We start from the raw sequence: 15,805 nt of genomic DNA, 5'->3' as shown, positions 1-15,805 counted from the left end.
GGGTGAAACCCTCAGCAGAACTGGCCAGCCGCTTGTGGGCAACATGGCAACCCACTAGGAGTAGAACTCCTCATGGATTCCTGGGTGCTTTGATTGGAAAAATCAAGCCACTGGGGTAACCCGGGATGGGTCTGGAAATCGCAAAAGCCAGGGATGGCTCGCTGCCCAAGCTCATATCTTTGTTTTTGTTTTGTTTCTGCTTTTTTTTTTTCTTCCTTTTGGTCAAGTGAACCAGGTCACTGAGACCTACAAGCTGCACAGAAGGGTCTAATGTGTTCATCTCTGCAGTTACTGTTTGCTTGCCGTGAGTCAAACCTTCTTAATGCACACTGGCGCCGAAGCTGATACCAGCAAAAATGCCTTCTGCACCCATTTCTAGCTGGTTTCCATAATAGCATTAGAAAGAGCCTTGCGACACCAGGTTGCAGGTCCTGCTAATCCCACCACTTCTTTGCCACAGCAGTCAGAGGCCACGACAGTCATACCTGGGGCAGGAAGGCCATTCCCCACCCTGTCACCTTCCAAGTTCTGCTGCCTCTGCTGTGGAAAGTCCCTGGAACAATCCTTGCTGATGTCCCTAGCTTCCATCGGTGGCCGCCACGGCTGGCAAAAATCCCGCGCCGAGGTGGCGATGAAAAGGCATCTGTTCTGCAGGCAGGGAGGGTGCGCTGGCTGCCCAAAGTGCGTCCACATAGCCGCTCGAGGGCATGGTAGCTGCAAGAAACCCTGCCCACCCTGCCTCCCACGCTCTCGCAGCCAGTGGCACACGGAGCCCAAGCATCTGGGCGTGGCCCGTGCGGCTCCTGAAGCCGCCGTGGCAGCTGGCCGGAGCACGCGTTCCGTGCTGGCCGCAGGCTCTGGGGATCTGCATGGGCTTTCGAGGAGCTTTTCTCCACCTGCCACATCCTGCCCATCCTGTCAAGGGCCCCCCGCCAACCTATAGTGAGCAAAGCGCCCTGAGTGATTCCCGTCTTCTTTTCAGCTCGCAAGTTGAAGAAATTGGGTAACCTGAAGTTGCAAGAGGAAGGGGAGGCCGCTGGCCCATCAAGCCCCACGGAGGAGCAATCCCCAAAGATGTCGATGGTCCACCTTGAGACCCTGGATTGCCAGCCCATCTTCCTCAACGTCCTGGAAGCGATCGAGCCCGGCATGGTTTGTGCGGGCCACGACAACAACCAGCCCGACTCCTTCGCCGCCCTCCTGACCAGCTTGAACGAGCTCGGGGAGAGGCAGCTGGTGCACGTGGTGAAGTGGGCAAAGGCCTTGCCAGGTAAGGAGCTGCTCTGAGTTCTCCCCGTCTGCTTCCCCAGCGCGACCTGAAAGTAACGGGTCCAAAACGTCCCCCCCCCTTTTGCATTCTGGCCTGACACTTTTCCACCTGTGTTGCATCTGGCACTTCAAGTTATATTTCCACAAGCATGCTGAGATGTGCAGCGCCCCTTCATGGGTTCCTCCTTGCTCTCTAAGCTCCGCTCCTTCGGCTTACGTCCTGCTTTGTAACTTGCACCTCTGCCTCGACCAGAGAGGGTCAGGGTTCCCTGGCCTCCTTGTGGACAGGTCAAGCTCTTACCTGAGGGACATGAATGGGACTGGTCTTGTTATGTCACACACAGACCCCGTCACCCCAACGCAAACTGCAACACGTTGACTACAGTTTATTGTGCAGACTAGGTGAAATGCCCAGTTCACACCTCTGATTATTGCTGCTCAAATCTTTGCAGTTAAAATGATGTCTTCTTTCATTCTTTGCAGTTGAAATAATTGAAGCATGATATATTTTTAAAAATTGTGAATGTAAAAAAATAAAGGATGAGAAAAAACTCCATAGAACAATTTGGATGAAAACATTCCAGTATTTCAAAAAATATCCATGGACCCTCCAAAACTAGAAATTAATCTGCAAGCTGCAGTTCAGCCTTCCTGTGAAAGGCCACTTCCAACTGGAGTCGGGTCTTCCGGCCAATTCCAAAGTGCTTCTTCCTTAAGGGAAGCAATATGAGTAAAGTCTGAAAAGCCGCCCCGAGGCTACGGCATAGAAGTTCCCTAAATAAATAAATAAACAAATATGTTTGGGCTGCAGGAAAAAACAAGATGTTGACAGTTAAAATGGCTTGATATAAAATACATGCAGCCCTCTTTATAGCATACTGGCATTTCTGGTGCCTGTATTTTTCAGAGCCATAAAACTTCTCTTCAAGGATTTGTGTCTCTGTACCAGCATTTGCAGTGCACGGGCATGATGAATTGTCTTTCAGGGGGTTGCAGTCACAAAGAGAACCATCCCTTCATTCTTCCCTCCTTATACAGTTCCCCAAAACTTGTTGAAACTGAGGTGCAACCCGTGAGATCACAAGAATCCGCAATCATTTTATTCCACGTGTTTGTACTTTGGTTCACTACACGAGAAGCAAGTAGCAAGGCCTGAGTAGATCAGGAAACGTTTCGCCTGCTGGCATCATCTCCCTGTAGAAAGCGGTTGCGTAGGAGGATGCTGTCGAAAGTGTCTTTGCCCTTTTGGGAAAAGATGTTTGTTTTCTTTTGGTTCTGTTTGCAGCTGTTAGCTGCATTTTGTGATCAGATTTTTGCTCAGGGGGAGTGGTCCATAAAAAGCTACTAATGAAGCCCTTCCCATGGTCAATGAGCAGAAATGTGTGTCACAAGTTTAGGTCAAGAACATGCTATCTGCTAAGCTGAGCTGGGAAAAGGGACTTTAGCCTTCCTTACTACCCTGCAGTTTGATTCACTTGCTTGAGCTGTTTGGTGCAACTTTATTCACAGGGCACCAAAATTGGGTGCAGTTTTGGTCCTGCATTGAGCAGGGGTTGGACTGACGGCCTCTACTATTCTGTGATTCTGTGACTCTTTTCGGCAGTGCTTTCCGCTTTCTGCTTATGTCATGTTGTCTGCATATTGTGTGATCTGCTTTGTATGTGAATTGTGGGAAAACAACTTGACTTTACACCAGCAAATTAGATTCCAGGGCCCTCTCAATTCTGGCACACTTGGCTCCAGTTTAAGTAGGAGGTGTATTGTTTTCACTACAGTCAGAATCAAACGGTCGGATTCTGTTTCTAATTTTCATATCCTCACAGCAGTCGGTCCGTAAGAATGCAGATCACAATGGAACTGGTGAATGCCAAGCAAGGGACTCTCCTAGGCTTTCTGGGACAGATTTCTGGAAAATGAGGACATGGTCAGTAGGAACCCACTAGGATGGAATTTAAGGGCCATTGTACCTAGAGACAAACTTGAGTTTGATAGCAAGCAAGCATTGCAGCCATTCATGACTCCCCAGAAAGAGGAGTGCTGTGGCCAACAGGAAGCAAAGTTGGATCCTGGGCTGCAGAATTAAGTTTGCATGGCGCGTTGAGGCTAAGGAAGGCTGGTCGAGGACCTCAGTGCTGGGGGAGCTGGGCTGAACTATCAGAACTGAATGGCTTACCATGAAGTGCCAATACAAGAACTTCAGAGAGGGCCTGCAATGTCTTTCAATCTGCAATGCTCAGATTGAAAGGCTGCTTATTGTTGTGGATGGGCAGATCTTCAGCTTGACTTGGGTTCTTTTTTCGACTCTTCCAACAGATGTTTGGAAAATTTCTGAGCCAATTGCTTATCACTCTTCCGTTCACCAGAGTCCTTCTCCTCCTTTCTCTCTCTCCCCCTTCCTCCCCCCTCTCTCTGTCTCACCCCCCACCACAGGAGAAGACATCTGTCTTCTCTTTCTCTTATGGGGTCAGTTGGTGCAGGACAGGGGGAGCGCAGAGAGGAAGTTCTGCCCTTCCTCCCACTTCCTCTCCTCCCTCCCACTTCCCCTGCACCACAGAAGGTGGGAAGGCAGTTCATGCAGGGGGGAAAGAGAGAAGCAGCCCCCACCGTGGTCAGAACCTCGAAAGAGCAGCACTGTCCCAGGCATGGTCTTTCACCAAGTGAGACTTCTGAGTCCCGCTTTCCAGCTGTGCTTCTGCTTCTTTTAGGGGACATGTGGTTGTGTCTTCCTTCTCTTTATATTTATTATTTATGTATTTATATTGCGATTTATAGCCTGCCTTTTTCCTACAAAGGGCTCAGGGCAGCTTGCATCATTCTCCTCCTCCATCTTATCCCCACAACAAGAACCCTGTGAGGTGGGTTGGGCTGAGAGTCTGTGACTGGCCCAAAGTCACCCAGTGGGCTCCATGGCCGAGCGGGGACTCGAACCTGGATCGTCTGAGTCCCAGTCCCACACTCTTATCCACTGCGCCACACTGGCTCTTTGTCTTCGTTCTGTTGAGATCCAGTCCCTCCCAGACCACTCCCATGCTTCATACCCTGGAACCACCAACTTCTGGAGAGCTGTGGGAATCTCAGTTCTCTGATGGCAGAGTTCCTTCCTGAGGACACCCAGGAATCAGCATTCCCAGTCCAGGGAGCCAGCTTTGGCTTCCAGTTCTCCCATCCCGTCGCCAGATGCCACTGGCTTCTTTCCCCCTTGCTGCCACCGTTTCCCTTCAGTCGGATGTGTTTTCTCCCCACACCAGCCTGGCCTTCAGTCCACAAGGACATTCCACCTCCCATTTGCCCGGCCTCTCGCAGCCACCGCTGTGCCCCGTGGGGCTCACTTGCTCCCACTGTGTTGTTATTATTATTATTATTAGAACATTTCTATGCCAGAGTAGCCAGTGTTGCAAGAACCAAGCCAGAGTAGCCTCCATATTTTTATCAGCAAAAATGGGACAGATCTTTATGTAAAGCGACGGAAGGTAATTGCTCACTTAGCGACAATCAGCCACTTTTGTGATCATCCTGAAATGGGAAATACTTCTTCCGGATGTTAAAGGAAGTTGCTGTGAGGGAGGCATGCCCTGAATCTTGCTAGTGTGTCTGGTAAATCATTTTTGCAAGCTTATTTGAAAAACTTGCAAAGCATTTTTATCCAGAGATGATGGTGCGTGCATGTCTGCATACATCCATAGCCTGAGTGTAGCCTGAGTGTTACTTGTCCAGCATTTTCCCGAACATGTATCTTTCTCCACCCAGAGGCAAGTCTTTCTCTGATTTGTTCTGTGCATACAAATTTCTCCTCCTGGCATAAAGCACTTAAAACAGGGAAAAGCCGAGAGACCCTTCTTCTGTGCTGCATTTAAAAGGCACCTCTCCCTCTTACTTTCACCCTGAGGGCAGGAGACTGGCAGGCTTTTGGAAATGTCTGGCAGAACGAAAGGCTTGGGTCTCTAACCACACACCTGACGTTCAGCACCCACACCTCAGTGCCCAGGGCACCAGATGGCTCTACTTCAGCAGAGAGCCGGTCTCAAACCAGCTCGTTGGTTTGAGCCAAGCTGGAGGGATATATATGGTTTTTAAGGGATCAGTGACCTGTTAAGTCGCTTTTAAAAGGCACAATCCTGGTAAACATCTCCAAAATAGCCCCGTGTAACAGTTGACATTGTTCATAGTAAACATGTTAAAGCCATTCACCGACCACTGATGTAAAGGTTGCCTTTGCATATGGAGAACAGAATCATGGAGGGATGGGTGCCAATCTGAAGTTAAGCGCTAGGCATCAAGCACCGTGCGTTGCCAGGGATGCCTGGCTGTGCCAGCTGGTGGAATGATGCTCCTTTCTTATGCCTGAGCTCTGCAGTGTGTTGATTCTGATGCCGCAGCAGCTGCACATGGAAAGGGTGGCAGCATCCCCAGGGAAGGCAAGGGAACAGCCTGCATCCCTGGGGAGCAGCTGCTGCCAGTCGGTGTCAGCAGTGCTGCCCTAGATGGACCAGGTCTGATGCAGCAGAAGGCAGCTGCCCTTCTTGTCAACGAAAGGAAGCCCATCCCTTTGCCAGCCAAAGGGCAGGGAGAGGCCATCTGGGAGACCACCATCTGGGGCAGCAACAGCCATCCCTTGCGTCTGGAAAGTCTTAGACCCTCGGTGCAGGGCAGCCTCCTCCATGCTGATTTGGGAGTCAGTTCCCCCGCCGGACACTTTGCCCAGGGACAAGGCTGCGGCCTTAGCCTTCCAATGGGTGATCTGGCTCAGTGCCCAGCATGGGCGCACCACTGGTCTAGTCTGAACCCTGCCGCACCAGAGGCCTGTGGCTTCCCTCGCCAGGAGTCTTGCACTACGCCCTTAGGTTACATAAAGCCCCTGTCTGTTACATCCCACTGTGTTTTCCTTCTGCAATGCATGCTTGCCAGGAAATATACACACGTCAGGATGAGGGCTTGATTGAAAGCAATGATTTAAATGTGCTTTTCTTTGTCATTTAAATCATGATTTCAACGGATGCTTTAATTCTGTCCTTCCTGTTTTGCACTGGTGGGGAAATGCTTTTGCAAGCACCTTTACTACAGTCCTAAACCAAGTTCTGATGCATTCCTGTTGGGCTATTCCTGAGCTGTATCTCAGGAATAGCCCCAGCAGGATGCTGTCCTTCACACTTTAATTTAAATTTAAAGAACTTTTGGAACTAACTACAGCTCCCTTTGACGGCCAAACTTTAGTGACCCATTACATGTTCTAGCTATGAATAGTGAAAACAAACTAGTAGCAAACCATGGTTTGATAGCCTGTTTTAGAACAAGCCACAGTTCCCCAAGATCAGACACCACAGGGAACTGTAGTTAGTTCAAAAGACAAAGCTTTCTTTCTCCATACATGCATGAATGAGGAGAAGGAGAAAGCAAGGCAGGACAGGGCAGAGTGCAAACCTGGTACACTGCTGTAGGCCTTGCTTTTGATGCGAAACCATGGCTTAGCTTTTTGTTAGACCCAAAGATGACAGAATGGCTTAACCATGGAACAGAAACCCATTTCAAGCCCTACGGCTGAATACCACCCAGGAAAAAGACAATTGCTTAATGAAAGCTGTACTGCAGTTTTGCCCAGGAAAAATGCAATTAAAAATGGAAGGGTTCCGAGGCAGGATCCCCAGGTCCCATGAAAAGGATTTCCTACTGCAATTCCAGAACCACGCTGACCTCTGTGCCTCAAGCATGTGGGCATGTGCCAAGCTTCCAGAGTTGCCCGTGGCCCTATTTGCAGGGGCCAGGGTGTCTGCGCTGATCAAGGTCTTGCTGGCAAGAGCATGTCTCATCCAGTTGCCTAGGCAAGAGAAGGGGGATACAGCCTTATGCACCCCAGGGGCCCCAAAGACCTATTTCCTCCCCGCTGCCATCAGTGCAGCAGCCTTTTCCATCCCAAAGTAGGGGGATGCAAGCCCATAGGCGCTGCTTCAGCTGGACACCCCTTTGATTTTTCAGAGTTTGCTTGAGCTTCACCAAGCCTGCGCTCAGCTGTCTGGGTGGTAAGAAGGCTTTTCCAACTGAGAAAGACCATGGCTCCTGCCGCCGCCTCAGCCAGCTGCTGAGAGCCCTGGCACTTCCGGGGGCACTCCATCCTTGCTCCCCCAAACACTGGCCTCCCTTCGGTCCATGTCTGAGCTGTCAGGACCATCAGCTTGCTCACTTGCTTCCCATGCCCTTTGTCTTGTTTTTGAGTTGCAGGTTTTGCCCAATCAAGCCCATAGCAGCTTGGGCTCCACATTCGTGAGAAACCACCGCCTGTTGTATTTCATCATGCTTGGGCCAGGATACCATCCGCACTTGACGTCCAGACAGCAGGGGCACACAGAAAGGCGTTCTTGGTGGCTGCTTCACAGCTCTCTTCCTCTGGGATTTTGCTAAGACTTTAAGAACCTAAGAAGAAGACCCTTGGCCACACTGAGAGTCCATCCAGCCCAGCATCCTGTCTCCAGCAGTGGCCAGCCTCCGAGAAGCCCACAAGCAGGGCTGGGAGGCAGTGGCCTCTTTTCCACCATGTTCAGAGCAATGCCACCTCTGAATCTGGTTCCATTCAGACTTCCTTTACCATGCGGACATCTAGTCCCCTTTAAGGCTTCCCAAGCAAGAGGTCGTGGCCACATTCTGTATCTGCCAGTCGCATCGATCAGTTATGCCTTAGGCAGCATCATTCAGCTTTGCCGCTACCGGTCCTTTCTTTGCCTGGCCTGGATCCACTGCCCACACATCCCATTGCATTAGAATGAATCTCTCTCAACTTTCTCCAAACCATAAACTCAGCCGTGCGCTCCCACTTTCCTATAGGGTTAAACGATGCGCATTACATTAAACATGTAATTTGGTTGTGTGTCATTCTTTTAAAAATACAGAAAAAATACACATTGGGAAATGGTAATTAATCACACAGCATCAAACCGACTTGAAACTATCCAAGCTAAAGTACTAATAACCATTCCTATTAAGACCTCACTGTCCTGTGGCAAAGCTGGTGCTTTCCCTGTGCCCCCATCCCGAGAAAACCTCTTGCCCCTCATGGGAAGGAAGCTGCCATTCGGACCAAAGAACAGCTCTGTGGCTATAAATTCTGGGATGCTACAGTCCGGATACTGGTTCTCCAGCTTCTAGTGCCACTCAGCCCAAGTCTTTTCTTTCCCGCACAAGCAAAGAAATCTGTGCAGCTCCTAGCTGCATTGAATGCCATGTCTTGTTTAGCCCTGAGCTAATATCTTGCATATTTTTCTTAGCATTGCACAACACAGGTTGTATAAACAGTTGCATTTTGTTAAAAAAATATGTGTAACTGTATTCTTTACTATTGTACTGCACATGACAGTTTGTAAATAACTCTGGAAAGTTTTTTAAAAATCCTGCAGATTCTTCATGACTCGGAGCTGCAAAATCTGTGGGATGAATTCATAGAAATCCAAAGTTATCCGAATCCACTTCAGATTTATCTGATATCCCTGGTGGATTTGTTTGTTTATTAGATCCTGGGCACTGACAGTGCTTTTTTCACTTCTGCTACGCATCGAATTGATGTTTTTTGGCTACCCATCGTGGCCCACAAGTTCTCTATCACTAGTTGGTCGCCAGATGTGAAATTAGGAAACGTTGCCCTGATCTGCACCTCTTTGCACTTGCAGCTCAACTCAGTTGCCCTTTTCGTAACCATTTGCCCGCTTTGAAGAGGCACAGATGCTGCCCGTCACGAATACTTCAGTGTCAGCACCAACCTGGCCGCCTCCCTGCTCACCTGCAGCCCGAGATTATTTGTACACAAATTAATCAGCACCATGAAGAAATCCCACACATTAAATAGGATCTACAGCTAACACCTGCTTCTTTTGTGCTCCCACTGTGGATACTTCTGCTCTCTGGCTTGGATCTAGGCTTAGCCATTGATTTGACTAACAGATGCCTAGGAATCTCAGTGTGTCAGCAATAAGCATTACTCAGCGTAGATCTCACCCTCTGCTTCTTGGCTGCTCGGTTTGCTCAGGAGCCTTTAGTTAGGGACTTTAACAGATGCTGCTTCTCTTCGGGAAGAATTAGGAGAAGTATATCTTTATAGATGTGTCTCTATTGATACGCATATAAGCATATGCATATATAAATTTCAAATGACTAGGGTTAAATAGGTTCAGGATGTGAACTTTTATGTCCTTGCACTATAGGCTCTAACCAATAGGTTGCTGGAATGCTTTTAACATAATTCCAAGGCTTTGGGGCATGTTTAGCAATTTTTCAAATAAGTAAGTTAATATAGCTTTAGATGTAGACAGGCTGAGATCTCCAAAAATATGTGCGTTCTGGAGGAATATGTCTGTGAGTATAGGGAAAGATCTGCTTCTAATTTTCATTGCAATAACCCCCACTGGAGAAGAAGAAAACTTATTCTTGCGTGCGCGCGCGCGCACACACACACACACACACCTAAACAGTGGCAAAACCTCTGCCTGTAGTAAGTCCTCACTGTTGGGACAGATCCCTTTACTGCACAAATACTCCTTTCATTTCTGGCTGATGGCTGTAAATAGCATGTTAAGAGAAAAGGTGAAGGCACATCTCTTTAAGTTAGACTTACAAATTATGCAGTTATCGACATTTTAATGGGTTCCTCTATTTTAATATTCTGGTTTTTATTCTTTCAAAGTTTTATGGTGTCAGACTGCTGCATGCTGTCTTGGTGTCTTTCTAGCAATTAATTAATTGATGATGATAATGATGACGACGACTACTTTTTTAGATTAAGGTTGCTTTGTTGGACTGCCAGGTGGGGCTAGGGTTAGGGTTAGACCTCACTGGTGGTCTCCTTCTGCACTCCCCACCCAGGACTGCCATCTGAGGAACTCTGGTGGCTCCATTCCTATCTGAGCGGCAAGCTTCAGAAGAAGTTACTTCTGGGGGTTACCACTCAACCAGCTGGCACTGATTTAACACCTGCATGAAATCCTGCCTGATATTTGATAACTGTGCACTGATACGCACCTACAGCCCCCGGGGATTTAGGACAAAGCGGCATCCATGGGTGGATGGCATCCAGCTCCGTTCCTCCTGTGATCCAGATGCAGCATCGGGTGCCCTGCACAGCTGTTCGTACTCAGTAGTGGGCTAGATGAGAAGACCCTTTTGCTGCTGGGTGGGATCTCTCAGGCTGTGGAGGAGCTGTCTGCCCTGCCTTGGGCCAGACTGAATCCCACTGTAAAGACCAGCTTTGCAGTCTGAGGGCAGTTCCAAACCTGTTGCACAAAGCAGGATGAAGTCCGGTTGATCCAAGAGGTGCATTCCCAGTGTTGGCTTCCATTTCTGTTCCAGGCTCGGAACTGGTCTCTGGCTCATCGTTATGCTCTGTGCATCACACCTGTGGATCCGCACCTGCACAGAGCCTTCTAGAGACGTGTCTTTCGCTGGGAAGCCCACCCAGCTCCCTCCTGGGCACAGCTAGAGGGCAGCCCTCCTGTCGTTCCCTTCAGCTTCTTTTTGACTGCCACATCTGCACTAACATTGAGTACCTTTGCCTGCTAAATGGCCAGACCTGTGGTACCTCCATCTCCTCAGCCCATTCCCCTTCTTCACAGCTACCTTGTTTTTGCTGTCCCAGCTTTTTGCACATTTGCTTTTCTGTCCGGCCACACCTGGGCCCCTCCAATGGCCTGTGGCCTTTTTGCTCCAAGCCCGTGCTGAGCAACCCGTGCTAATCTGCCAAAGCACATCCTTCATGGATCCTGCAGATCGTGTCCAGAGCAAATCCACCTCCAGTGGAGTTCCTCCATTGTTCTGACCTCCCTAATATCCCAGCCGTGCTTTTTCTTGTCACTGTGCGGTCAGGACATTGAGTAGGAGCTCCAGCAGCCCTCCAATCGGACCCTTTCGGTGCCAGATCCATCTTTTTCACTAGAGGTAGCTTCATCCCAAACAAAGGGATTCATCTTCCAGTTTCCTTTCCTGGACCACTGTCATCAGCCTTTCACACCTCAGCTTTCTACCCACCTGGAAAGTATTCCTTTCATGCAACTGGGAACGCTGTTTCTACAGTGGGTTCAGGTGAAGGGCTCTTGATTTCTACATGATGATCCTACATCTGGATTTCAGACACAGCGGAACTTGGTTATGCTTTCACAAGGCTCCTGGGATCAGGTTCCATGTGGGGATGTTCCAGTGGCACTTCCCACATTGCCTCCTGCATGGTCTATGCAGATTTTGTCACATTCTGCTGCTTGATGTGCAAGCAAGGAAGGGCAGCCCACTCCTTTGCACTGGCCTGACCACCCGTTCCTTCCTCCAGTGGCAAGCTGAGCCATACGTGTGAGCACCGGAACCAGAGCAAAAATGGCAGGTTGCACGTATGTTCAGTGGTCCCAGGACCAGGCCAGCTACCCGCCAAAGGTGTCCTCCCTTTTGTCACGTCATCCTCTCCATGGTTGTTGTTGCTGAAGCCACGTCAGAGAAGCTGAAGGGAAAGACAGAAGCGTTGCCCTCTAGGTACGAGTGGGGAGGAAAGGCCTCCTGCCTTGAGATTTTTACTCCATAATGTTTTGATGAAGGCTGTGCACAGGCACGGAACCCACTCGTGCAACGGCACAGATCGCTGCTTCGAGAACTGTAGTTAGAAGGAAGCAAGCTGCCCTTTTGACCTATAAAGCCTTTGAGTCAAGGTGTTTGAAGGAGCATCCTCTCCCATCAGGTGCATTCTTCTGGCGCACTTCTCCAGGTGACCTGACTTTGAAGGCAGCTGGGTGTCTACTGGTCAGAAGGACATTTCCGAGTTAGCTGTGGAAGTCACTCCCCTGACTTATTGTCTTATTTATTATCAGCCTTGTCCAACCTTGTGCCCTCTGGGTGCATTGGACTGATGCTTCCATCACCTCTGGATACAATGGCCCATAGCCAGATTGGCCGGAGACGATGGGGATTGAGGTTCAGTACACATGGGAGGGGAGGTAAAGCTGGACTAAGTCCACCCTGTTTGCTCAAGCAGAGCAGCTGTCTGGGAGGCGTGGCCTTCATCTTGTTTGTACTGCTGCTTTTATGTACTTTAATTTTGTTTTGGTTCTTCTGTTGTTAATTAAAGTTTATTTTTTTCAACGTCAATCATAGTCTGATTTTGGAGGTTTCATTGCAAAAATAAATTAGAGTACTTACAGAATAAAGACATGCAGAATGTCCCTTTGCTTATAATCATGTCACATAACTTCACAACTCTTGAATCTGATATAAATGGGTAGAGTACAGAATGGTTTAAAAAATGAAAGACTAATAATTAAACTGAAACCCATCATCACCTCTCACTAATAGCAGTGATGCCAGCAACCTTCTTCTCTTCTCTCCATGCAAATGATTAATTGCCCAAGCCCCATTAGAACTTCTTGGCAGCATACCCAGAATTGCACCCGAAAGGATGCCTGCCCGAGGTGAATAAACTCCCAGTGCTAGCATGTGAGGGCTGGAGCCCTGCAGCAGTGCCCTCAAACTCCCCCCCCCACAGGACCCCCTCCTTGCTCCAGCAGCTTCCAGATGCAGGGTGGAGGTGCCCTGAGCGACTGGGCACATGCCTACACATCTACACACATGCTTAGCTTGCAGCATGGAATCACAGAATCATAGAACAGTCGAGTTGGAAGGGGCCACCTTCCCACTGAAGGGGCATCGAGGCACTAGAGGCTAGGAGAGCTGCTCAGGGCTGTGCTGCAGGGAAAGCATCTGTGCCACGGCCCCATCTCCACCCCAACATGTCTCTGTGGGGTGGGCAGGGAGCCCCGAGGGGCTGTGGATATTGCCGGGAAGGAGGCTGGCATCCACACCGGGGCGGAGGCTCTGCCAGGGGAACTTCTCCCAGGTCCTCCAGGAAGTGGCACTGTGGCTGTCCTGCACCTCACGCCTGGCCACGGTGGGTGTTGGGAGGTTCTGAGGGTCAGGGTTTGTTGGCAGTCCTAGAAATGACAGGGACAGGATGGGAGTGAGGAAGAGGGCAGGAGGCGGGACAGGGACATGGGCTCGTCCTGTTGACGATGCCCCACGCCACCCATGCGCTCCTCTAGTGTAGAGGTAACTTTCCCAAGAGGGGCGTGATGCTCCTGCCAAAAAAGGGAAGGCAGAGCAGCTCCAAAGCCAGTGGTGTTTGTGGAACCTGCAGCAAGCGGACAGGAGAATGCAAAGCTGCTGTTTCTAGGTCACTGTTGCTGGAAGTGGTCTGATGCACTTTTCCTCTGCCGGTGACAACCCGAAGCCACGAGTGGGCATCTGGGAGGTGGCACAAAGGCAGAGGCAAAAGGGAGCATGGAGCAGCCATCAGAGCTTGGCTGGAGATGATGCTTCTGTTGCCAGGCCTGTCTGGGAAGCAAAGAAGGCAGTCTGGAGCATCTCCTGCGGGAATGGCCACTCTTTCTGCTAAACCATGGTTGCTGAGTTCATACAATCTAACCATGGTAAAGCATGGAAACCATAGAACAGACCCTTGTTTCTCTCTGTGGTTACACGGATACCTTGCTTACTGTGCTGCACCACTCTGGCTGGGTTCGTACAACGCGACAAACCATGCCATGGCAGTTTCCACTGTGGTTCAGCCTTGCATGGGACCCAACCAGCGTGTAATTTTGCAGAGAGTTAAAAGTTGCATGACATCTTCAGGGCCAACGGGCGTGTGTTCCAAATCCATTTCCTGGTGCCCAAGTTCATCTGGTCACTGCCATTCGGAGAACGCTGAGCTTCCGCTTGAGTCCCATGGTGGCCATAGCGTTTAGGAGCAAAGTCTGGAAGGGAATTTGACGCAACTCCATAGCAATTTTATTCAGAACATGGCTGAAAAGACTGTGCCTACCTTTACACCACCCCAAGGACTGACAGTGCCTCCGTCCAGGAACCAGATTCAAAAAGAGGCACTTGTGCTTGTGTGGGAGAGTGAAAAGGGGAATTGCCGTTTCTTAATTCCTTTCTGCACAGCTGTGCACCCCTTGATACGTTCAGATCTTCGCCCAAGAGGAGCACCTCATGATTTTATCCCCTGCCTGGCCTGCTTTGCCCCTGACTTGCATGAGGAAACACCATTTGCTCCCCTGCTTCAGTCAGAACAGCATTTCATTTGCTTTGCCCTGAAGCAGCGAGGCGGCTCCTCCCAAGCCTTCTGCCCCGAGCAAGCTGCCCTCCCTGTCTCGCGTGGGCTGCTGAGCACAGTGGGGCTTCCAGTCACACTGGCGACTCTTGCTCGGATCCCTCCCCGTGTGGGACATGCACTTTTTCTCTTTCTCGCATTCCTAAAATGTTTCTTATGAACATCCACACTTTTTCTGGCAAAAACGGTGTTCTGCCTTTAGCCACGCTCGACAGCCAAGAACGCACCTTCTTTTCCTTTTGGGCTTTTCACGGAAACAGAGGACCCTCCGAAGCCTCCTTTGGGGTTGCGCACGCCAGTCCTCGGGGCGCACCTGTGCACTGCCACGGCGAGGCGATGGGCAGGCGCTGCACGATGCTTGGCCCACCGGTAGCCAATGGGCCCTTTGCCCCGTGGACCTGGAGTACGGAGCACCTCTGAGCCCGCCTTCCATGCAGACATGCCAGGGGCGGATTGCGGATTCGCCCAGAGCTTGCTGCTGAGTTGCTTCAGGTGGGTCTTCTGTGTGTCTCTGAGGATTTTGTTCATCTCGCGCTGTGCCTCCTTTGCTTTTTAGACGGGCCCTCGGTGCCTCCATTTGCATTGGATTAAAATGGAGGATGGTAGTGGGGATGGGGTGGAGATGCGGAGTTCACGGAACGTCACGATGAGCGGTCGAGCAGGTTTTCTGTATTATTTAACCTCCAGAAAAGTGCATTTCACTTTGTTATTTTGGTAAATGGTGGGGAATGTGAAGGATGTAACAGATGGAAATAGGCTGCCTAGGGGTATGCGAAAAAAGGCTGGGAAGCTGCTCTGGTATTGCCCCAGCTCCACCTACTGATCAAGGCATCACTCCTGGTGTCCATCTCAGTGCGGTCAGACATGCACCAAGGTGGCACCCAGCCAGCCAGGGTTGTGGTGAGTGTTAGGGTTCGGTGAAGCGCTTTGGATCATGCAAATGTTGCACAATCAACAGAAGAGGGAATCTGCAGGCAGGTTGACCAGAAAGAGTAGGTTGGCCTAAGACAGACGGTGCCGCCTTTTCTTAGCATACTTTGCCTCAGGCATGGCCATCTTTGCTACAGATGCCAAAACTAAATGATCCTCTTTGGTGCCCAATGGCTTAAAACTTAGACATCCCATGCAGCAAAGATCAAGGTGTCAACTGAGGCTGTTATCCATCAAAATGTATGGCTGTGGTGCTGTGAGAATCAACTGGCACTTGAGAAAGTGACAAACAAAGATGTTGTTTGCCCGTAGGAAGCAAAAGACGCAGCCTCAGTTCTCATGAGTCACTCAAAAATCTCTTAACGGCAAAGTAGCTTAAAGTTCAGAGCACAGTTCATTACTTGCTTTACCTTCTTCACAGTTCCTTGCCGCCACCAAAATAAACATCACCTTCTCCCCAGTTTATACAGAGAGAGAGAGAGAGAGAGA

General features: G+C 49.9%; 1 protein-coding gene across 1 annotated transcript in view; it reads left to right on the top strand.

Annotated features, from left to right (window-relative positions):
* AR (androgen receptor) overlaps positions 1–15,805 on the top strand; it is a 122,567-nt gene that overhangs the window by 91,284 nt on the left and 15,478 nt on the right. The window contains exon 4 of the mRNA XM_044437856.1: positions 983–1,270. Coding sequence (XP_044293791.1) covers positions 983–1,270 — 288 coding nt within the window. The remainder of the gene's footprint in view (positions 1–982; positions 1,271–15,805) is intronic.

This window comes from Varanus komodoensis, unplaced genomic scaffold (assembly GCF_004798865.1).
Source record: "Varanus komodoensis strain SLA01 unplaced genomic scaffold, ASM479886v1 scaffold31, whole genome shotgun sequence".
Lineage (NCBI taxonomy): Eukaryota > Metazoa > Chordata > Lepidosauria > Squamata > Varanidae > Varanus > Varanus komodoensis.
This window is presented reverse-complemented; position numbering and strand designations above follow the sequence as displayed.